General features: G+C 66.2%; 1 protein-coding gene across 1 annotated transcript in view; it reads left to right on the plus strand.

Annotated features, from left to right (window-relative positions):
- PLCH2 (phospholipase C eta 2) overlaps positions 1 to 22,293 on the plus strand; it is a 65,374-nt gene that overhangs the window by 40,346 nt on the left and 2,735 nt on the right. The window contains exons 3-21 of the mRNA XM_067729971.1: positions 2,718 to 2,864; positions 4,642 to 4,884; positions 5,096 to 5,226; positions 8,854 to 9,024; positions 10,477 to 10,570; positions 10,724 to 10,927; positions 11,208 to 11,328; positions 12,893 to 13,064; positions 13,446 to 13,555; positions 14,094 to 14,285; positions 14,331 to 14,745; positions 17,798 to 17,880; positions 18,249 to 18,346; positions 18,433 to 18,615; positions 19,002 to 19,109; positions 19,771 to 19,895; positions 19,975 to 20,059; positions 20,382 to 20,528; positions 20,943 to 21,022. Coding sequence (XP_067586072.1) covers positions 2,718 to 2,864; positions 4,642 to 4,884; positions 5,096 to 5,226; positions 8,854 to 9,024; positions 10,477 to 10,570; positions 10,724 to 10,927; positions 11,208 to 11,328; positions 12,893 to 13,064; positions 13,446 to 13,555; positions 14,094 to 14,285; positions 14,331 to 14,745; positions 17,798 to 17,880; positions 18,249 to 18,346; positions 18,433 to 18,615; positions 19,002 to 19,109; positions 19,771 to 19,895; positions 19,975 to 20,059; positions 20,382 to 20,528; positions 20,943 to 21,022 — 2,909 coding nt within the window. The remainder of the gene's footprint in view (positions 1 to 2,717; positions 2,865 to 4,641; positions 4,885 to 5,095; positions 5,227 to 8,853; positions 9,025 to 10,476; positions 10,571 to 10,723; positions 10,928 to 11,207; positions 11,329 to 12,892; positions 13,065 to 13,445; positions 13,556 to 14,093; positions 14,286 to 14,330; positions 14,746 to 17,797; positions 17,881 to 18,248; positions 18,347 to 18,432; positions 18,616 to 19,001; positions 19,110 to 19,770; positions 19,896 to 19,974; positions 20,060 to 20,381; positions 20,529 to 20,942; positions 21,023 to 22,293) is intronic.

The raw sequence follows: 22,293 nt of genomic DNA on the forward strand, positions 1-22,293 counted from the left end.
ACCCCTTTGTGGCCCTGGTGGCGGGTGGGCTGGCTCGGGGGCCATCGGGGACAGCAGGTGAGAGGCCAATGCCAGAGGCGCCTGGGAGCAGCCCTGCGGGGGGCCTCGGTGGGCAGTGAGGGGGAGGAAGAAGCCGAGGAGAGAAGGGGGCCCCGTGGAACCCCCGGGCTGCCTGCACCGCCTGACCTGCCGCTGAGGTGGGGCTGGGGGCTGGCCCTCTCTGGCCTCCGTGAGCCCACCCCTGGTCATCATCGGGACATGTCTGTCCCCTGGCCATTTAACCCCAGCCGGACCGAGGGAATGGTGGCCTGCCGGGCGGAGGCTCTCCTCTGGGTGGGCGGCAGCGTGGCTGTGTCCTCGCAGTGGCAGCTTGGCCCACTAGGTAAGGGAGCAGCCCTGTCTGGTCATCTGGGGCGGGGCCGGCCTGCTCCTCCCTGGCTAGAGCCCTGCCCAGCCCCCGGGGTCACTGGGCTCAGGAGATTGGGGGGGGCTGCTCCCACCCCACCTCCATGCAAACCTGTAGCCTTCTGACCCCTTGGGTCTCCCTCTGGGGGTCACGGGGCTCCGGCAGTGTCCCCCGGTGCGCCTCTCTGACCCCCCGCTCAGGGCCTGGAGGCTGAACCCCAGGTGGGCAGTGGGGAAGGAAGGGCTGGGGGAGTCAGGGGTAAAGGAGGGGCCAGGGCCACGGTCCTGGTGGATGTGCGCCTGGACACTCCCCGAGGGGGTCCCTGTTACTGTGGGGGGCAGTGGCACCTTCCGCCCAGGTGTGGTGAGGCCAGCATGCTGGTGCCAGACGTGTCGGCCCTTAGAGGCCGGCAGAGTGCCCGACACCGCGGTGAGACTCTGGAGGGCAGAGTGTCTGTCTTGGCGGGGCCCCTCCGGCTCCTGTTCCAACTGGCAGATGGGGCCTGGCCCAGGTACCGCCTTCCAGAACCTGGTTCTAGGCCTCGGGGGCCCGCCCCGACCCCATCCCCGGCCTCCCCCCTCCCACCTGCTACCTGCGTCCTGGCAGCCATACCGTGTCTTTACCTCCCGATGTCTCCCCTGGAGCCCAGCCTCCCTGTGCACGGCTCCCCTCTGTGCCCCCCACCCAATGCCTGCAGTTCAAGGTCAGAGGCTGGCTTCCTCTGAGAAGTCCTCACTGCCTGTTCCCTCGGGCTGACACTGCCCACGGGCCTCCACACCACCGCCTGAGGCTCCTCATCGGGGCCGGGGGGGGGGGGGGGGGGGCCTCGTGGGCTAATTACTTCATGCTTCACCAGGGGCAGGAGAGGGGGAGGAGGAGGAGGGAGGGGAAGGGGAGGGGAGGAGAGGGGAGGGGGAGGAGGGGAGGGGAGGGGAGGAGGGGAGGGGAGGAGGGGAGGGGAGGGGAGGGGAGGGAGGGGAGGGGAGGGAGGGGAGGAGGAGGGAGGGGAAGGGGAGGGGAGGGGAGGGGAGGGGAGGAGGGGAGGGGAGGGGAGGGGGAGGAGGAGGAGGAGGAAGGGGAGGGGAGGGGGAGGACGGGAGGGAGGGGAGGAGGAGGGAGGGGAAGGGGAGGGGAGGGGAGGGGAGGAGGGGAGGGGAGGGGAGGGGGAGGAGGAGGAGGAGGGAGGGGAAGGGGAGGGGAGGGGAGGGGGAGGAGGGGAGGGGAGGGGGAGGAGGAGGAGGAGAGAGGGGAAGGGGAGGGGAGGAGAGGGGAGGGGGAGGAGGGGAGGAGGGGAGGGGAGGAGGAGGGGAAGAGGGGAGGGGAGGGGGAGGAGGGGAAGGGGAGAGGGGAGGGGAGGAGAGGGGAGGGGAGGGGGAGGAGGGGAGGGGAGGGGAGGGGGAGGAGGGGAGGGGAGGGGAGGGGGGAGGGGAGGGGAGGGGAGGGGAGGGTAGGGGAGGAGGGGAGGAGGGGAGGGGAGGAGAGGGGAGGGGAGGGGAGGAGAGGGGAGGGGAGGGGAGGAGGAAGAAAGGGGAAGGGAGGGGAGGGGAGGGGAGGGGAGAGGCAGTGGGGCCCCCTGGGGGAAGGTGTGGGCTCTGCACCTTCCCAGACCTGTGTGGGGCCTTGGCCTCGTGGCGCCTCCTCTGTGGCCTCTGGGTGGATGTGCGTGCGTGTGAGGAGGGCGGCTTTCCTGAAGATGCCACGGGAAGGGGATGCAGGCTCTCAGGAGCGCCTGTGGCCGGGCCAGTGAGCCAGGCTGGGCATCGTGGGGGGCTGCCTGCATGCCGCCCACCTGGGTCCACCCTGTGCCTGGCCCGGGACCTCGTTGCCTAGCAGCTCCTGACAGCGGGCTCGGCCACCATCCCTGTGTCCTCTCGTGTGTCATAGCCTTTGGGGCAGGTCATGGTGGTGGGAGGGGGTGGGTGGGAGGCCGCTGAAGCAGGGCAGAGCTGGGGGGTGGGAAGGGTCCCGTCTGGGACCTCGCCTGGCCCTTGGGCCGCAGGACCATTGGGGAGGCCAACAGGAGCCCGGCTGGGCAGAATCGGTCCAATTCTCTGTGTGGACTCTGGCCTCTCATCAGGGTCCCAGATTGGATCTGTGACCTGGGCCAGCACCTGGGGCCTCAGGCAGGCCTGGGGTCTGAGTTCGGTGCCCTGGTGGGTGGGTGGTCTCTGCACCCCCTTGAGCACGTGGGGGGTGGGGCTGAGGCTGCAGTGAGCACAGAGGGGCCGCTGCAGCGCTCACCGGCACCCGTCTGTGTCTGTCTGTGTCTGTCTGCGTCGGTCCGTCTGTGTGCCGCGTCGGCGGCCGCCAGTGGAGCGATGTATGAGTGCCATGCAGGCGGGGACGCAGATGGTGAAGCTCCGTGGCGGCTCCAAGGGCCTGGCCCGCTTCTACTTCCTGGACGAACATCGCTCCTGCATCCGCTGGCGGCCCTCACGCAAGAACGAGAAGGCCAAGAGTGAGTGGGGTGGCCCTGCGTGGGGGAGCGGTGGGCAGGGCAGAGCCCCCAGACCAGCACCCAGGGGGCCAGAGGACCCTCCCAGAGCAGCCACTGGGCAGCTGAAGGGGCAGCAAGACCTGAGCCCTGGAAGTCCCAGGCCTGGCCCATGGGCTCAGCTGGCCTTGGAGATCCTCGGTGACATCTGGACGCGGTGGGGTGAGGGCCCTGGCCCTGCTGCCCACCTAGCAGAGCCCTTGGGACTCAGTGGAGACTGAGTAGCCCCAGTGCCCAGCCCTGCACCGGATGCTGAGATGCGCTGAGAGGCAAAAGTCCTTCAGTCTAGCCGGGGAGATAAGACGCTCGTGAGCAGAGAGAGACCCTGCTGGGCACCCTGAGGGTGCGACCCCGGTGCCTGCCGAATGCTGGCCCAGGCAGCCTGGGGTGTGAGCAGCTGACAGGCGTGTGGAGGCTGCAGAGCTGTCTGGATGGATGGTGGCGGGTAATGAGCTGTGAGGATTTGGGCAGGGACCAGGCTGGGGGTCCTGGGGGTCAGGAAGAGACACGTGAGTCCTTACAGACGAGAGAGGGGACTTTATGGCCCCTCCTCTGGCTTTGGCGACTGGAGCGACGCAGGTGTGCCGGGGCAGGGCCTCAGCCCCATGGTTGCTAAGGGCACTGCTGCCACCATGGGGCCCAGGAGAGAGCCACGCTGTGGAGCCCCCTGGGAGGGTGTCTTGGAGGAGGGGGCTGGGACTGCCCTGTGGGCCCCGGGGAGGTGGAACCGCCACTGGCTGCTCAGGCAGGAGCCCCTGTGCTCCATCCGGAGAGCCTGCTCTGTGCCAGGCACTGTTCCCAGCACTGGGCATCCTTTGGGAACTGAGCCGCCATGAAGCTGGTCTTTTGAGTGCGAGGTGGGTGACACCACCTAACGGTAGGATAACTTCACGGCATGCTGAGTGACGAGAACACAGGATGGCAAATAGAGGGGAGCAGGTGGGTGGGGGTCGTGGAGGCCCCTCTGGGGAAGGGGTGACAGGGCAGAGACCAGCAGGCTAGGACGGGGGGAGACCAGCTGACTCTGGCCATGGAGGGGTCCCCAGGAGGGAGGAACAATGTGGGGGCAGCTGTCTCTTGACTGTCAGCGCCCCCTAATCTGGGGGCCCAGAACCCCCACCCCCACCACGAACATGCGTGCACACAGGGAGCTGGGGAGGCGGGAGCTCCCGGGGAGGGGGTAGTGGGGGCAGAAGACAGAAGAACTCGCGCACCCTTCACTGTGCGAGTGGGGAAGACCCATCGTTACTGCACGGGACACGATAACGTCCAGGGTGGTGCCGAGCCTGCCGCTGGGGGCAGGAGCCGGGCAGGGGGTGCAGTGCTGGAGTCCCTGGCTGTGCCGAGCCCAGGGTGCTTGCTCCCAGTGGGGATGCTGCCCACCTGTGCCCCGACTGCCTGAGAAGGGGCCCTGCCTCAGGCACGGGAACAGGCCCTACAAACGCCCTTCTCAGCTCATCTCCTCGCGGTGACTCAGCTTCTGAACGGAGGCCCCACGGAGCTGCAGGCGCTGCAGCCAGTGCTGAAATTCCCGATGACGCCTGAGCTGGCGCGCGCCGAGCCGGGCCCCGCTGCCCCCGGCCTCAACCTGGTGCCAGCCTTTATTACCGAGGCGGCCCCAGGCTCAGACGGGGCGGGAAACCCAAAGGGCCCCAGCTGTTGCTGAAAGCGCCTTGGGGCCTGTGGGTGGAGGACGCCTGGCCCCGGGGAGGGCCGTGACCGTGCCCCCCGCCCCCTGCAGTCTCCATCGACTCCATCCAGGAGGTGAGCGAGGGGCGGCAGTCAGAGGTCTTCCAGCGCTTCCCCGACAGCAGCTTCGACCCCAGCTGCTGCTTCAGCATCTACCACGGCAGCCACCGAGAGTCGCTGGACCTGGTCTCGCCCAGCGGCGACGAGGCGCGCACCTGGGTCACCGGCCTGCGCTACCTCATGGCTGGCATCCGTGACGAGGACAGCCTGGCCCGCCGCCAGCGCACCCGGGACCAATATCCTCACGGACGGCGGGAGGGCCCCGGGGACCACCCCTCACTGTCCACCGTGGGGGGCAGGTGAGCCCCAGCTGGCTCACATATTTCGGGAAGGGGAACTTGGGCGGGGTCCTCCACGCCTTCCTGCCCGGGGAGGGGAGGGGAGGGGAGGGGAGGGAGGCGCAGCTGGCCTTGCTGCACCTCCGTTGGCCCCTAACTTGGCCCCAAAGTGGCTGAAGCAGACGTTTGACGAGGCCGACAAGAACGGCGACGGCAGCCTGAGCATCGGGGAGGTCCTGCAGCTGCTGCACAAGCTGAACGTGAACCTGCCGCGGCAGAGGGTGAAGCAGATGTTCAAGGTGAGGCCACGGGGCCGCCAGGGTCCTGGGGACAGGCATGTGTCCGGCAGCAGGCCGGCCCTGTCCAAGCTGCAGGAGGTCCCGGGCAGTGCCATCCAGGCTGCAGGAAATGGCAGGGAAGCAGCCGTCCTGCACCTGTCCGGGGCGGTCAGTCAGACGCCCCAAGCTGCCCCCTGTTCGCAGCTGTGCCGGCACCACTGCAGCAGCTCCCGGGGCCTCCCCAGGCCGGCGGACCGGACATGTGGGCAGGCGCCGGGTCAGCGAGGGGAACCACCTGCAGGACCTGCACCCCACGTCCCACACTGCCCCGCGATTCCCCAGACTTAGTGGGGTGCACGGGCCCTGCCTTTTGGGCAGCAGCTCTGGTTACCCACTGCGCAGCCTGTGGTCCCCAGCCACCCCGGTGTTAGCAGTTATGAAAATGCATCCTCAGCTGAGCGGCGGCCTTTATTGTCTGTAATTAGTTTCTCTCTTTGCGGAACCGCTGCTGGGCCGGGGGAGGAAGGCGGTGTCAGCAGGTCCTGGATCCGGGTGGGGACGGGCAAGCAAACTCCACCTCACTCAGGCCTCACTGTCTTGCTGCCACCTGGGAAGAGGGTTCTACGAGCTTGAACCAGGCCCTGTGCCCCAACAAACACACACACACACACACACACACACACACACACAGACACACACACACACAGACACACACACACACAGACACACACACACACACAGACACACACAGACATACACACACAGACACACACAGACACACACACACACACAGACACACACACACACACAGACACACACAGACATACACACACACACACAGAGACACACACACAGACACACACACACAGACACACACACACAGACACACACACACACACAGACACACACACACACAGACACACACACACACAGACACACACAGACATACACACACACACAGACACACACACACACAGACACACACAGACACACACACACATACACACACACACAGACACACACACACAGACACACACACAGACACACACACACACACACACACAGCCAACCGCTCCAGAGGCTCGGCGCCCGGCTGCCCCCTTCTGGGCTCTCGCAAGGGACGGGAGGTTGTGCTTGGCTGGAGCGAGGGGAGCTGGCCGGCCCGGAGCGCGTGGGTCCGTGCGTGAATGGCGGGGGCGGGGTGGTGTGAGCAGAGTGCTCTCGGACTGCTGGGTGAGTACTGGGGGGCTCACAGGGCCCCTCCTGAAGGCCCCAGCGGGGACAGAGCCGGCCTGGGCAGTGAGGGGCCGGCAGATAGCTCAGGCCCGCAGAGCAGCCCCACCGTTCCCTGCCTGCCCTGCTTCTAGGGGCAGCTCGGGGGTCAGCAGTGCCTTCCAGAACGGTGAGGGTGTCAGGGGCTCAGATTGGCCTCAGAGGCAGGACGAGAGACGAGTGACCCCCACGGAATGGGTGCGAGTGGGCACAGGCTTCTGGGGCCTGAAGGTCCGCCACCAAGACCTTCCTTGAAAATGCCCCCCCGCTGGAGCTCCGGAGAGCCCACGCCCCCCGCACCTCCTGTAAGGAGCTCCCCACAAAGGGGCACAAAAGGGGCTCCCCACATAGCCCTCTGACCAGCCCCAGGACTAGTGGTGTCCGGGCGCTGTCCAGACCGCTTCAAGGAGGACCTGCCAGGGGGGCTCTGGAGAAAGGCCAGCAGGGGGCTGTGGGCCAGAGCTGCTGACCCCAGACCCTGGGCAGCTCAGCCCCAAGTGGGCGCTGTCCACGGTGGTCCCTGAGCACCTGGGCCTCCCTGCCCATCTGCACGGGGCCCTCTGTGGGCACTCGGGAGCCCAGGGAAGGAGGGCTGACCTCCAGCCGGGCAGAGCGGCTCTGATAATTAGTAACGATTTTATGGTCGAGAAATCTCAATATTGTTTCCACTGCCTGGAACTGCCCTAATCAAAGGGGAGATCTGTATGGTGGGTAACGAGTGGCTTGAGCGTAATTTCATTAAGCCTAAAATAACCGTGGAACACAGGCCAGGCCGCACCCTGGGCGGCTCTGAGGCCTGGCCCAGCAGCACAGCTCCGGCCGGCGTGTGCTTTTAGCCGCCGCCGTTTCCCTTTGTGGAGAGGAGAGCGGCTGCGTGACCACATAGAGAGGCGTTTCTGGGGCCGAGGGCTCAGAGCCGCCTTTTGGGCCCCTGAGGGCCTCGTCGTCACAGAGCATTTTCAGCCACCACCTCGGCATGCGGCCCAGCCCGGAGCCCGCGGAGAGGCCAGATCACCCTGCATCTCTGCCCAGCTGCAGCCACGGCCCCTGGGAGGGCTACCAGCCCGACTCCGTCCCAGAGGGGCCCTTTGACCTGCAGCGAGTGCCCTGCCCGGGTCCGTCCCACCAGCTCTAGACACAGGGCTGCCCCCAAACCTGGCACAGACACAGGGTGGCATCTGCTGGCCCCGTGCAAGTGGCCCTGGGCTGGGCCCCTCATACCAAGCTGGCCCTGTCCTGGCCTTGGTGTGAGCACCCGGCATGGGCACCCGGGTCCTGGAGGGAGACGCTCGGGCTGTGCTGGGCGCCCACCTAGGGGCCAAGCCGGGGCAGGCAGGGCAGCCTTCCCAGGAGCCCTACTCTCTCCGGGGCCAGGGACATGGGGGTGGCTGTAGCCTGCACCTGGCTCGCTGGTGATGCTTCTGGTTCAGAGGGGGGCCTCATTCCCATCTCCAGCCACCCCAGATTGTGTGGCCATAGGAGAAAAGAATGCAGACGCCCCGAGAGGCTGGCGTGCGCTGCTCTCCATGGTGCTGAACCTGGGGTCTCTTTTTGCCGGGCAGTCGCACCCACCCCCACCCCCCACCCCCCCACCCTGCTCACCAGGCTAAGGACCTAACCTCGGCACTCAGGGTCTTGAGTACCTTCCACATGGTCCTTCTGGCCCAGCTCCAGGGACCCCCATGACTTCCTAAGGGCAGCCTGGCCTCCAGCACTGGGTGCCCTTGCCCTCTGGGTCTGTCCCTGGCCTGGGCTCTTGGTGTCCCCAGGGTCTGACACCTCAGCAGGTACTCCCTGAGTGAGTGGATTCATGAAGGAGTCTGTGGTCTCATTAGCAGCCTGGTGGGTTTGCCTGGGGGGTTCCTGTGGGTATTGCGTGAGCTGCTCTCTGGTCTCAGCCACGGTCCTCGCATCTCTGCTGTGGCAGCCAGAGTCTGGGATTCCTGCATGCCCGGGGGCCCTGTGCTTCTCCAGTCAATGGACGGCCAACCCTAGTTACAGATCACAGCCCAGCGTAGGCATTAGCTCCTGGGGGGGTGTTGTTGGCTGCAGGGTGGGGTGTTTCTCCAGGGTGGGGTGACTTTGCTGGGTTCAGTTGCAGGTTGACCTGGGAAGGCTCGGAAAGGGGGAGGTGGGGTGAGAGCTGTGTTAACGGGTCACTCGGTGGCTTCTTGGCGGGAGAGGCGAGGGGGAGCCCAGTGAGGACGCCGCTGCTAGGCTTGGGGAGCAATCGTGAGCCCGTGGCGTGGGCAGTGGTGCTGGAAGCGGGAGGGGTGATTCGACTCAGGCTTGACTGAGGGATGGGGAGCTTGGAGGTACCCTCGCGGCTGAGGCCCTGGGTGGGATGTGAGGGGACCCGGAGGCCTTGCGTTACAGGAAGCAGACACAGACGACCACCAGGGGACACTGGGCTTCGAGGAGTTCTGTGCCTTCTACAAGATGATGTCCACCCGCCGGGACCTCTACCTGCTCATGCTGGCCTACAGCGAGCACAAAGACCACCTGGACGCCGCCGACCTGCAGCGCTTTCTAGAGGTGGAGCAGAAGGTGAGCGTCCCCGGCAGGAGCCGGGCTCCTGGCGGCTGCGGCCTCACCACGGCCTCCCGGGGCATTTGAGCCCGTCCACAGTGTGGCTGAGAGCTTGGGGAAGTGTGGGCACCAGTCTGGCATTTGAGGCCCCCTTACTGCACCTGCCTCGGTTCCTGGCTCGGGCCACAGCCTCCAAGCCGGTGGGGAGGGAGAGGGGCTCAGCCCTGACCGTGGCCCCCCCGGAGCTCCCAGAGGGGAGCCCGTGCTTGACCCCGGCCCCGACATTGGCGTCGAGCATCTTCTGGCCTAGGTCCCTTGGCCTAGCCTTCAGGCCTGGTCCAGCCTCGTGGGTCTGGCCGGCTCCCACCCCCAGGGCTCTGGGCCCACTGCCAACTCACTCCAACATTTGTCCAGCAGACGTGCAGGTGCTTCTGGGTGCCAGCAGGGTGTGCCTGCCTCTACTGTCCCCGGCCCCAGGCGCCCCATCCGTCCTGAGAGGCCGAGTGCTCCCCGCCTGGCTCAGGGGTCTGGACCCCTCCTCCCAGGCCCGGGTTGGGGGGGGGGAAGGCCACCCCCTGAGGGGACAGCGCTGCCACAGGGGGGCTCGGACCGCAGACGGCGTGGGTGCGGCTACCGTGGGCAGCGCCCGAGTGAGGCTGAGGGGCCGCTGTTCCGACAGGGGTGGAGGGAGGGAACGCGGCCCGGGCTGGGATGGGTAGAACTGACCCGTTGCTCCCTGACCTTCGCCCTAAGCTCTCCAGAGCTCTTCTTACCGTCTGCGGCCCAAACTATCCACCGGCTGGGGGGTTTGAGCCCTGGCCCCTGACTCTGGGCCTCCTGGGTCCACAGCTGCTCCAAGCTCTGACCCCATTTGCCCCCTCCCCCTACTACACACCCATCCCCACATTCCTGGGGACGTCCAGGTAGCCCTGCTGGTGGGCCTGCCTCTGGGAGTGGGAGGCTCCCGGGGGCTGCAGTGTGGGGCCCTGGGAAATCACTCAGCCTCTGACACACGGGTCCACCAATGGGCAAGGCCACCTTGGGCTCGGCTGCCACGCACAGCTTTCTTGCGAGGGACTTGGGGAGGCGACAGGAGGGGCCAGGTGAGCTCCCTGGGCTCCTCCAAGGTGGGACGTGGTCCTTCTCACAGCAGGCCTCGTTCCCTGCCAGCCCGCCCTGGTCCACAGCCCTCGAGACCCCTAACACAGCAGCGGTGGCGGGTGGCCCGGCTGATGATGCCAAGGGTCCTTGGTCAGCGCCAGCTCCTCCAAACCCAGGGGACCCTCTGGAGTCTGCTGGTCCCTGAGTCCCAAGTCTCATGCCACTGGGGGTGGCCAGTGAGTCCCCAATCGGGGGAGCAGCCGCAGGGACCAGGGCCTCAGCCTCGCGTGGTCAGCGCCCGTGCGGGAGGCGGCCCGCGGTGGGGCCGGAGATGGGCCAGCCTGGCCTCAAGCCCCTGCTCTGGCCTAGATGACGGGCGTGACCCTCGAGAGCTGCCGTGACATCATCGAGCAGTTTGAGCCCTGCCCGGAGAACAAGAGTAAGGGGACCATGGGCATTGACGGTGAGTGGGCGCCACGCCGGCCCAGCTGCGCTGCCGGATCAGCGGGGTGCGGAGGGGTCCACGCGGCACGGGGGCGGGCGGTCCCGAGATGAGCCCACGGCGGGGCTGGCACACGGGGCTGAGCCCCTTGCCCCCACCACGCCCCCCCAGCAGGTTTCACCAACTACACTCGGAGCCCCGCTGGCGACATCTTCAACCCGGAGCACCACCGCGTACACCAGGACATGACGTGGCCGCTGAGCCACTATTTCATCACCTCGTCTCACAACACCTACCTCGTGGGCGACCAGCTCATGTCCCAGTCGAGGGTGGACATGTACGCCTGGGTCCTGCAGTCCGGCTGCCGCTGCGTGGAGGGTGAGTGCTGGGGCTCTGGGACCCAGCACGCCCCTCGGCCCCAGGGGCCGGGCCTAGGCCGTGGGCTGATGTCTCCTGTGGGAGGGCGGGGTGGCCCCGAGGAGCCCTCTGGAGTCCCTGGGCACGGTTCGTGCCCTCTGCCTGGCCGGGGCCGGGATACGTCTCTCCTGGTGTTAACTGCGGCGCAGGAGGACCGCCTCCGGTTAGCGTCCATGGGCTGGGGGTCTCTGGGCAGTGGTGGTCCGGGCCCTGGCACCCACTCATGCTCGTGTGCCTGCAGTGGACTGCTGGGATGGGCCTGACGGGGAGCCCATTGTGCACCATGGCTACACTCTGACCTCCAAGATCCTCTTCAAAGACGTCATTGAAACCATCAACAAATACGCCTTTGTCAAGAGCGAGTGAGTGGCTGGGATGGGGGGGGGGGGGGGCTGGCCCGGGGGGGGGGAGGGGCTCAAGGGCCTCATCCTGCCCCTCCAGTACATCCTTTCTGCGGAGCAGTGCAGCCTTTTGGCGGCTGGTTTCTTGTTGAGGGTGGGGGCAGGGCAGGGGCAGAGGAGAGGGAAGGCGGTGGACGCAGGAGCAGCCGCTGGGCCAGGCAGGGCGTGTGTGTCAGCGGCTCCGGGCCACAGACACCTGGTGTCAGAGGCCTTCCACAGTGGTGGCACTAATTGCTCTTAAGAAGTTACTCTGTGTCCAGACTCAACTTGCATCACTCAGAACGGCTAGAGACACTGTTGAACAAAATCCAGTTTAGTTTCTGGGAATAGAAGACGGCCTCCCCACACTGCTACCCTCGAGTCTCAGCTCAGTGAGGCTCGCGGGTGAGAGTGAAGGAGGGGGCAGGGGAAGCGAGACTGATTTAAGAAGTAGAAACAGAGTTGCCCCCCTGGGAGGACCTGGCACAGGCTGTGTCTTGGAAGGGAGTGGGAGGGAGGGATCTCTGCAGGGCCTTCTGGCCTCTGGAATTGCAGGTGAGGGGGCGTCTCAGGGCAGGGGGGCTGGGACACACAGGTCTCCTGCTGGGGTCTCAGGACGGGGCTTGCATCTCCCATGCCAGCATAATCTCTGTGGGCACAAGGTCCTCCCCCAGGCCTCGGCGCCCTGACTGGGAGATGGGGCGGGGCGGACCTTTGCCCCAGGCCGTGCCTCTCGCGGCGCAGGACTCGCCCCCCTCCTGCTCTAGTTTCTGACCTCTAGGTCTGGGTCATTTACATTTTCTAAAGGGATTATGTTGCCTTTTGGCAAAAATCCAAGTAAATGTGCACGTGACTAAAGAAATTAACAACTGAAGAACTTACCATGAAAGTCCGCCCGCTGCACTCCCCACTCTGCACTCCCCACTCTGCACCACGTAGGTAATAATGACGTTCCCCCGATGGTGTGTACCAGGCTATGTCTCCCTCCTTATTGGGCCCCAGGGCCACGCACAGGACAGCGTCTGCAGTATCTCGGTGAATGGGATTATCTCTCTCACAGTCTATCCATTGCACCTCGGTGTAGTCCACACCATTTTTTTTTGGCCGTGCTCTGTGGCTTGTGGGATCTTCGTTCCCCCACCAGAGGGGGACTAACCCTAACCCTGGGCTCCCTGCAGTGCAAGGGCAGAGCCCTAACCCTGGACCACCAGGGAGGTCCCCCACGTCATTTTCAAACCATGACTTGCTTGAACGTTTCCTTTTGTTTTTCCTGGAGTTTCTGTTCGCCTTTGTTATTTTCTTATTGGGAGAAGAAGTACATGCCTCCGTTACCCATCCCTAAGGTCTCCCAGCTCCTTTCCCCCACACTCTCTTGCTTTTGAAAGCCATTGGTGGGCCCCTTCCCAGAGTGGCTGGCAGCCCCGTCTATCCTGGGCTCCTGTGAAGATTCCTCCTCATCCAGTGGTGCAGGTGACCTGCAGTCCTACATAGGTGAGACCTAGCCTTCCCCTGGCCTTATTCTGCTCCTTCCCTCTCGGGGCCACAGGTATCCAGTGATTCTGTCCATCGAGAACCACTGCAGTGTCGTCCAGCAGAAGAAGATGGCCCAGTATCTGACCGACATCCTTGGGGACAAACTGGACTTGTCATCAGTTAGCAGCGAGGATGCCACCACGCTACCCTCTCCACAGATGCTCAAGGGCAAGATCCTGGTGAAGGTGAGCCCTGCCTACCCCCCTGGGGCCAGCGTCCTGCTGAGCCTCCGACCTCCGACCTCTAACCTGCAGTCAGGTCAAGGGCAAGGCCCTGCTGGGGTTCCGCGCCATCTGCGCTAGATTTGAGGGGCCACAGGGCAAGCCCTGCCCCTGACCTGGCCTCCTTCTCCCCGTGGCTGTCAATCAACTTGGGGCCTTTGGCATCACACCCGGGCATGTCCCTCCCACGCCGCTGCCGCAAGGATGGGTGGGCTGGCCCTGCCCCCGGCCTGAGAGCCACAAGCAAGCTTGGGAAAGGCTCCTACGCTTTGCTGCTGCTCCTGTGGGTGCCGGCCCCCCAGCACTTCCCACAGGGCCCCTGCCGAGGTCCACCTCCTCCCCCAGGGCAAGAAGCTCCCAGCCAACATCAGCGAGGACGCTGAGGAGGGCGAGGTGTCTGATGAGGACAGTGCAGACGAGATCGATGAGGACTGCAAGCTCCTCAACGGGATGTGAGTGGGGGTGGGGGGCTTTGGGGGGCGGGGGAGCTGCAGACCTGAACAGCCAGCTCAAGCCTCGTAGAAGGGAGGTGGCAGGGAAAGAGGGGCAGGGGGCAGATTCTGAGGGTGATTTGCAAAGCTGCCAGGCTGCTGGGCACCCCCCTGCCCAGCCCTCCACACAGGGCACGAACCCCGAGTTCCCAGCTAGCGGCTGTCACCTCTTCTCAGAGAGTCGCTGGGACCAGGGGCAATGCTGGGAGGCTGAGGAGTCCACAAGGGCTTTGAGCAGCCGAGGGGCAGGCGGGGGCGGGGGTGGGGACTCTCTAATTAGCCTCTTCCCTCTTCTGGGTACCGCCAAGGTATTATTTGTCCCTGAGGGGCCATCGGATGGGAAAATAATTGTGCGGCTGGCTAATTGTTTTAGAAAGCCCTGAGGCAGTGGATTCCTGCCGCTCTGGGTGGGTTTGCAGGTTTCCCTGGAGCAGGTTTCCCTGCCTGGCCAGGGGTGATAGTAAGCCCTCGGTCTGTGGTGGCCACCTTGCACCCACTCCAGCCTGGCTGGGCATGCGGGTGCCCAGATGCCCAAGGCCCAGGCCCTGCCTGGAGGGTTCCAGTTGGTCAGGGCCACGCTGGGGTCTGTCCCCACCCCATCCATCTCCTTGAGGTGCACGGTGGCTGGTGGTGGGTTCCCAGATCCTGAGCTGCTGAGCGGCTCTCAGAGCCCAGAGCGGCCGCCGGGTGCCCGGTGAGCGGTCCACTTGGTCCGGCGGGCAGCATCGTGCACCTGAAGGAGACAGGTGTTAGAATCAGATGGGCCTGGGCTCAGGGCCTGCTCGGCACTGTCTGAGGCCCCGGGACAAATCACATGCCGGGGCGCACAGCAAGGTGATGTGGGAGCGAGCCTGGAGCCAGCTCCAGGCGTGAGCTGGAGCTCACGTGGGGTGAGCGTGAAGTGGTGCTGGCCCTGCCCGAGACCGGACGCTGTCCCCGCTGCTGCCCGCAAGCTGGGGACTGAGGCCAAGGGGCTGGCCGTCCGCCTCTTGCAGGCCTCCACCAATCTGAAGCGTGTGGAAAACATTGCCAAGAGGAAACTGGATTCCCTAATGAAGGAGGCGAAGATTCGGGACTGCGAAGACCCCAGTGACTTCACCGCGTCCACACTGCCCCCGCCTGGCAAACTCGGGCACACGGCAGAGGCCAAAAAGGTGGGAGCCCCGAGGCAGGCGGGGTCGGCCTGCAGCTGGGAGAGGGCCCGGAGCGTGAGGTTTCTGCATAGCTGTGCACACACACCTGCACACACACACACCTGGCCCCCCCAACCTGGCCACACACACATACCTGCACACACACACACACCTGCACGCACACACACCTGCCCCCCCAAACCTGGCCACACACACATACAGCTGCACACACCTGCACACACACACCTGCACACACACACACCTGCCCCCCCCACCTGGCCACAGACACATACCTGCACACACACACACACCTGCACACACACACCTGCACACACACATACCTGCACGCACACACACCTGACCCCCCCCACCTGGCTACACACACACACACCTGCACACACCTGCACACACACATACCTGCACGCACACACACACCTGCACGCACACACACCTGACCCCCCAAACCTGGCCACACACACACACCTGCACACACCTGCACACACACACACCTGCATGCACACACACCTGTCCCTCCAAACCTGGCCACACACACACACCTGCACACACCTTCACACACACACACACCTGCACACACACACACACCTGCACGCATACACACACACTGCCCCTGGTGCACATCTCCACCCCGGGTCCTCCAGGAGCTCACACTTGGCTGTTCCAGTTCTCACCACGAGGGACCCCCAGCTGTCACCCTGTCACAGGCAGATGGCCAGGGAGGGGCTGCCCTGTGTGTGGCTGACAGCCTGTCCCCTGGAGGCCTGCGGACAGCTCCTCTAGCCCACACCCTCCCTGCCTGTGGGCAGGAGTGGGCTGGCAGCCCCCGGGCACCTGCAGCTCCTTGCCGAAGAGGACCTGGGTGTGGCCTGGGGGGTCTGGTGGTGACAGGGAGGGGCTCCAGGCTCTCAGAGCCGAGTGATCCTGGGCAGCTGTGCAGCCCCCCACCCGGAGGCCCTCCAGCCGCACAGGGAAGGGCCACCGAGCTCTGGGAGGTTCCTCTGTGGGAGAACAGTGTGGGGGCCGTCAGGGCGGACGTGAAGCATATGGGGGCCGGGCCAGTGCGGCTGAGCAGTTGTGGGGCCGTCTGGAGGGGCCGGCAAACGCTGGAGATGTGGCGCCATGAGCTGAGTGGCCCGAAAGCCGGCGCCCTGAGCGGGCTGTGATGGGCGGGGCAGCTGGCCTCGGGGCCAGGAGGGTGCCCGTGGGCCCCGCAGACCCCATTTTGCGAGCACGAGGCCCGTCAGGCGCTGTGTCCTGGTGGGAGGGGCTTCCCACACCCCCCGAGGACGGCACGCGGGTGCCGCCTCCCCTGCTGAGCTTGGGGTGCGCGCGGTGGGAGTGGGTGACAGCAGATCCTGGCTGTGGCCGCAGCACTTCTCCAGGATCTGGGCCAGCAGGCGCCTCTCCGCACTTGTGGCCAGGTTCAGGGGTGCTCGTGTGCTGGGTGACCACGGGGTGTAAAGAGCCAAGGGGTGGGTCAACCCCGCCGGCTCCTGACACACCGTGAACGCCGCTTCCCGACCTCTGCCAGCTCGCGGGTTTTCTGAGCGCCTCCGTTGCTGCGCCTTGGGCTCTGGACCAGCGCCCCTCCGGGCAGCCAGCCGGCGGGTGGGAGACAGTACTCCCCAGGGGGCGGAGGAGGGGGTGGGGGGTGGCCCCGTGGTTGTCCCTACCCCTCTGCCCTCCTTGGCCGGGCCTGGGGGGGCCTCGCAGCTCGCCCTTGAGCTCCATGCTCCCTGCTCGGCGGTTCTGCTCATTTCCTGGGTGAGGCCAGCGAGCCAGGCAGGGGCATGGCCGAGGGAGGCGTGTGTGTGCAGGGGCGCCCACAGGGGGGGTGCGCACAAGCTCGCGTGGGTGCACGCAGGGTGCGTGTGCAGATACGTGCAGATGTGTGTGCCCCTGGCTGAAGCCCCTCCTTGACAGGGAACCTCGGCTGCGAAGCCGGCTCCCGCCCTGGTGGGCATGTCCTGAGCAAAGTTGGGAGAGTTCGGGGGCGGGGGCGGGGCATCTGTGGAAGGGGCTGGGGGGCGGCTGGTGACGGCTGTGACGAGGGACCTCGGGGACACTGGCACAGACTCCCAGCCGCTCCAGAGGTGTGACTGAGCTTCAGGATGGATGAGAGCTTTGTGCCTCGGCCCCAGAGGGGGGAGGGACAGGCCCGGGGGCCCCTCGGGTGGGGGCAGGAGGGGAGCCGCCAACGCGCATGTTCTGTAAACAGCAGCGAAGAAGCTGGTCCTGCAGCCGCAGGAGGCTCCCCGTAGCCCCGAGTGCAAACGGTAACGGTAAGGGCCACAGCCCAGGGGGTTGTCTAAGTAGGTAATAGCTTTGCCGCTGCAAGAAGCAGGCGGGGACTCCTGAGCTGCGGGACCCCCGTATGAGGATTACCTAAGCGGGCACGCCGAGGAATGTTCCGGACACACAAGCGGCAGTTATTAGGCCGTCACCATCCATGGGAAGAAATCAAGACTAGGCACTGGAGGAGTGTCAAACGGCACATCGTGGGGAGCTGATACGGGCACGCGAGCAAGCGCTGTTCTCAGGCCTCCGCTCCCCGCACACTTCCTCCACGCCCCTCCCATCTCCCTCCCTTCCAGGAAGGCGGCCTGGGGCCTCTGGGGGGAGCTGCCCATCCCAACCCAGCCCCCCTGCCTGTCTCTCCTCCCAGGCCGAGGAGGCCGGAACCAGCAGACAGAACAGCCGGCTCCTCGCGCGCAGCTTCTCGAAGCGCAAGGTCTGCCGGGCTCCCCACGTGCGCCAGCCAGAGCTGGGGGGTCTCCTCCAGGACCGAGGGCCTCTGGGATTCCTGAGGCCCTGGTCGGTGCTGGATGGAGCAGGTGCCTCGATGGCCCTCCCCCGGTCCATGGTCGACGCCCGGAGTGCAGGTCACCCAGGGCCCGGGCCAAGCAGGGCACTGCAGAGGGGGCAGGCCCGGCTGCAGGGTGGGCGCCGGGACCCCAGGGCTGCAGGCCCTTCCCTCGCAGTGTCCTGGTCTCTGCAGACAGCCCGGCTGGGCCTGGCGCTCCAGCAGTCCTGACTCTGCCCTGGTTCTGCACAGAAAAAGAGCAGCAAGCTGAAGAAGGCGGCCAGCGTGGAGGAGGGGGACGAGGGCCCGGACGCCCAGGGCAGCCAGAGCCGAGGGTCAGTGCCTGCCTCCATGCCGGGCCCCCGAAGAGGCAGCGCGGCGGCACGCGCTGGGACCCTTGTCCTGGCGACGGTCAGCGTCACATGCGCAGGCTCAGGGACCCGCACGGTGGGGAGCGGCCGTGGGGGCCCAGGGCAGGGACCCCGGGGTGCAGGACCAGACTGGCCAGCGCGGGTCCCCGTGCTCGTTTCTGTAGCAGCTGTCGCGGTCGGCCACCTGCCCCCTCCCCCAGTGTCACCTCTCAGCACGTCCGCCGCATGTCCTGACACCTGGAACACGGGGCATAGTGGACGCCTGAGGGACGCTCCCCGGAGCCTGAACAGGGAGGCGTGCGACCCAGGTCCTGACCCCACCCCTCCCGCAGGGCCACCCGGCAGAAGAAGACCGTGAAGCTGTCCCGGGCCCTCTCAGACCTGGTCAAATACACCAAGTCCGTGGGCATCCACGACGTGGAGATGGAGGGTGAGGGGCCCCTGGGGGGTGGGGGAATCGGGGCCCTGGGGGGGTGGCTGACCCGGTGCCCTGACGCCGCCCGTCTCACCCGGCAGTGGCGTCCAGCTGGCAGGTGTCTTCCTTCAGTGAGACCAAGGCCCAGCAGATCCTGCAGCAGAAGCCGGCTCAGTACCTGCGCTTCAACCAGCACCAGCTCTCTCGCATCTACCCCTCCTCCTACCGAGTGGATTCCAGCAACTACAACCCGCAGCCCTTCTGGAACACCGGCTGCCAGATGGGTGGGCGCCGGGGCCTGGGGCGGCCGGGCTGGCGAGGGGGTGCAGCTGGGTTCTCCGCGGCCTCTCCGCTTGCCCTTGGCTCTGGAGAACCTTCGCGGCATCCAGCCAACTTCACCAGGATGGCGCCGGGGTGGGGGCTGCTGGGGCGGGGGCCTTAGGACCCCAGGGCAAGGCAGGAAAGACACAGGTGCGCGTCCAGGCTCCTCAGGTGCGCGGGGCCGCTGTGCCGGCTCTGCGGGAAGTCCTGCCGGGACGCACGGCCCTGGTCGTGCCCGACGTGAGCCCCAGGGCCCCTGCTCACGTAGTGGACGCGGGCTCACAGGAAGCGGCGGGGCGGGACACACGGGCTGGGTGCTGAGCCAGCCACCTCACATCCTTCCCCACAGTCGCCCTGAACTACCAGTCGGAGGGGCGGATGCTCCAGCTGAACCGGGCCAAGTTCAGCGCCAACGGCAGCTGTGGCTACGTGCTCAAGCCCCAGTGCATGTGCCAGGGTGAGGCTGTGGCCCCAGGACGGGGACACGGGGGTGGCAGGGGGCGGCCACGGCGAGGCCAGCTGGCGGGTCAGGCTGGGGCACAGGGAAGCGCCGCCACCCTGCCGGGCATCTGCGGCCCTCCCCGTGCTGCCCCGCGAGGCCCCGGGCGAGGCGCCCTGGGTGAGGTCCACCCGGCGCTTCCCCCCCTTCTTGGTCGCCTCAGTTTTCTCCCCGATGTGCCGAAAACGACCTGTGGGTTTCTTCCCGTCGTAACCCCGACCCGTCCTCCCACGGGCCTCTCGGCTTGCGCTGTGCAGCGTTTATCTGCAGTGGCCTCTTCGAGTTATCGACGTGCGCAGCCCCAGGGCCCCCCACCCTGGACCCTGTCCCCGGGCACCCGGCCCCCCCACCCAGAGGCGGTGTGGCCTCGCACTGAGCCCCCGTGGTCCACCTGTGGGAGGAGCGAGCTGGGCCCACATCACGGGGAGGCCGCAGAGGCGACCGGCCTACGGCCCCCCGCGCCCACCCCTGCCCTGGAAGGCTGCCTCCCCTCCCCCTCCCGCACCCGGGGCTCCCATCCAGTGGATGGGGTGGAGGAGGGAGTGGACACACTGGGGCTGCCCCGGGAGCCGGTGGTGGGTTTGCCCTGCCTGCTCAGCCTCACCCTGGCCCCCCTCAGGCGTCTTCAACCCCAACTCCGAGGACCCTTTGCCCGGTCAGCTCAAGAAGCAGCTGGTGCTTCGGATCATCAGTGGACAGCAGCTCCCCAAGCCGCGGGACTCCATGCTGGGGGACCGAGGGGAGGTAGGAGGGAGGGCCTGGGGGGCCGGGGAGGGCCGGGCCGTTGGCCTGGGCCCCGGTGCCACCCTGCACTCTGCGCCAGATCATCGACCCCTTCGTGGAGGTGGAGGTCATTGGGCTCCCCGTGGACTGCAGCAAGGAGCAGACGCGCGTGGTGGACGACAACGGTGAGGACGCGGGAGGGCCGGGGGCGCCCGGAGACCCCGTCACAGCTCCTGTGCTGCTGACACCAGTCTGACCGGGAAGGGAAGGGTGAGGGCCACCGCCTGTGACCCACGTAACTGTCCAGGATGCCCCCTCGGCTGGACGCCCAGTGACAGCCGCCTGGCCTTCCGGTGTTGCTTCTTTCAGCCGGTGGCCAGCCTAGGAGGAGGTGCTGGGAAAGGGCGTGTGGCCTCCAGGCTGGAGCTGTGGTGCGGATGGGACTGGCCTGTCTGAGAGGTGGGGGTGGGGCAAAGGTGACAGACACCTCCTCCTGGTGGCCTCCAGGATTCAACCCCATGTGGGAGGAGACCCTGGTGTTCACGGTGCACATGCCTGAGATAGCGCTGGTGCGCTTCCTCGTCTGGGACCATGACCCCATTGGGCGTGACTTCATAGGCCAAAGGACGCTGGCTTTCAGCAGCATGATGCCAGGTGGGCAGGGGGCCAGTGGGGGTGGGGGAGGGCAGAGCCCTGGGCCAGTGCCCCCCGTAGCGCGTCCCCCACAGGCCAGCAGAGGACGCCAGGACAGGGTGGGGCTCAGCTTCCTCCTGCGAGTTGCCTTCTGCCACGGGTGGGCCTGGGGATACCGAGGGAGCTGAGGAGGAGGGTTCAAGGCCACAGCACTTTGTGGTCAGGGTGGGGGATGGTAGCACCAGCTGCGGAGCCCCTTAGCCCCCAGAAGATGGTTGCTCTGCAGGCGAGAGCAATCCTGGTAGGCTTTCTGGAGGAGGTAGCGGCCCCAGGACCAGGCTCACAGGTTGTATTCAGGGCTTTGGGACCTTTAAGTAGAGTGTGGGGGACGTGGGTGGGTAGGAGCCATGGTGAGCATGACCCCGGCTGTTTCAGGCTATCGGCACGTGTACCTGGAGGGGATGGAAGAGGCCTCCATCTTTGTCCACGTGGCCGTCAGTGACATCAGTGGTAAGGTGAGTGTCACCTGCAAGGTCACTTGCTGTTGGGAAGGGGTGCCCCAGCCCCAGCCCCAGCCCCAGCCCCAGCCCATCCGTGTCCCTGGGGCCATGAGGCCTAGTGCTTACCTTGACGGGCCTGTGTCTCCATCCACGAAATGAGTGGCGGGGCCCCCGGGCGCGCCTCTGTGTCCCGGGGCCAGTGTGGCCACCAGCACATGGAAGCCCTGGCCCTTCCTGGGCAGCCCCGGCCCCTCGCGTCTCTCCTGAGCCTCCCCTTCTACTGCTCGGGGTGCCCTGGTTCTCTGTCCCTCCTCAAAGGCGTCTGCCTGGCTTTGCCCCGTCCCCCACCTGCTCCCAGTACATTTGCCCCAGGACGGGGTCTCCCTCCGACTTCCGCAGTCTGCAGAGCCCAGGGGTCCCTGGTTCTAAGCTTGGGGCCTAGCAAGGCTGCACGTGGTGGTCGTCCACGTGGCTTCCGGCACTAACCGTCTCTCTCCTGCCGTGCTCCTCGGCCCTGGGTGCTGCCGACGGAGGCCCCGCAGGCCTCCCAGCTCCGTCGTGCGTCCGTGGTCACCCTGTCGGTCCTGTGTCTCCGTCTCCGTGCTCCACGCCCGCTGTTCGTGTCTCACGGCCTCACTCTGTCTCTTTGGTCTTGCAGTGGGCTTCTGTATGTCCAAAGTCTACTTTTAGAAGCACGGCCCTGTTAGGAGCTCAAAGGTACCCCAGCGCGGGGGCGGCGTGGCCTGCCCGCCCCCCACCTGCATGCTCAGGCCACCCCGTTAGCATCCGTGAATTCCTGGTAGCATTTTGGAGACTGTCAGCTCATGGGACATGGGTCGGGACGTGGTTCCGGGTCCCCTGGGCCATCCTCAGGCACAGAGCAGCATTTACGAGGCAGGTCCAGGACCTCAGCCAGGCCTCCTGTGTGTCCGCCCCGAGGTCTGGCCCATCTCCTCCTACCCTTGGCCTTTCCGACTCCTGCACCTCCCCCACCCCCCGCCCTGCCCTGCGCCTCCCTGTGTCCAGTCCTCTAGCTGCCGGCCCTCCCAGTACCCGTGCCCTCTCCCTCTCCCCCACCTCCCTCTGCGCTCTGCCTGCCTGTGTGCCCCTCTGATCTGTCTGTGCTTCCACGCCCAGTGCTGGAGGGGGAGGGCGGGCGGGTGGGGGCGGGGTAGACCCCAGGGACCAGGAGCTCCGAGCTTGAATTCTGGACCTTCTTCTAAATGACCTTCTAGCCAACTTTGACCAAATTGCTCTGGATTTGGGATCTTGAATCAGAGAACTGA

This window comes from Pseudorca crassidens, chromosome 2 (assembly GCF_039906515.1).
Source record: "Pseudorca crassidens isolate mPseCra1 chromosome 2, mPseCra1.hap1, whole genome shotgun sequence".
Classification (NCBI taxonomy): Eukaryota; Metazoa; Chordata; class Mammalia; order Artiodactyla; family Delphinidae; genus Pseudorca; species Pseudorca crassidens.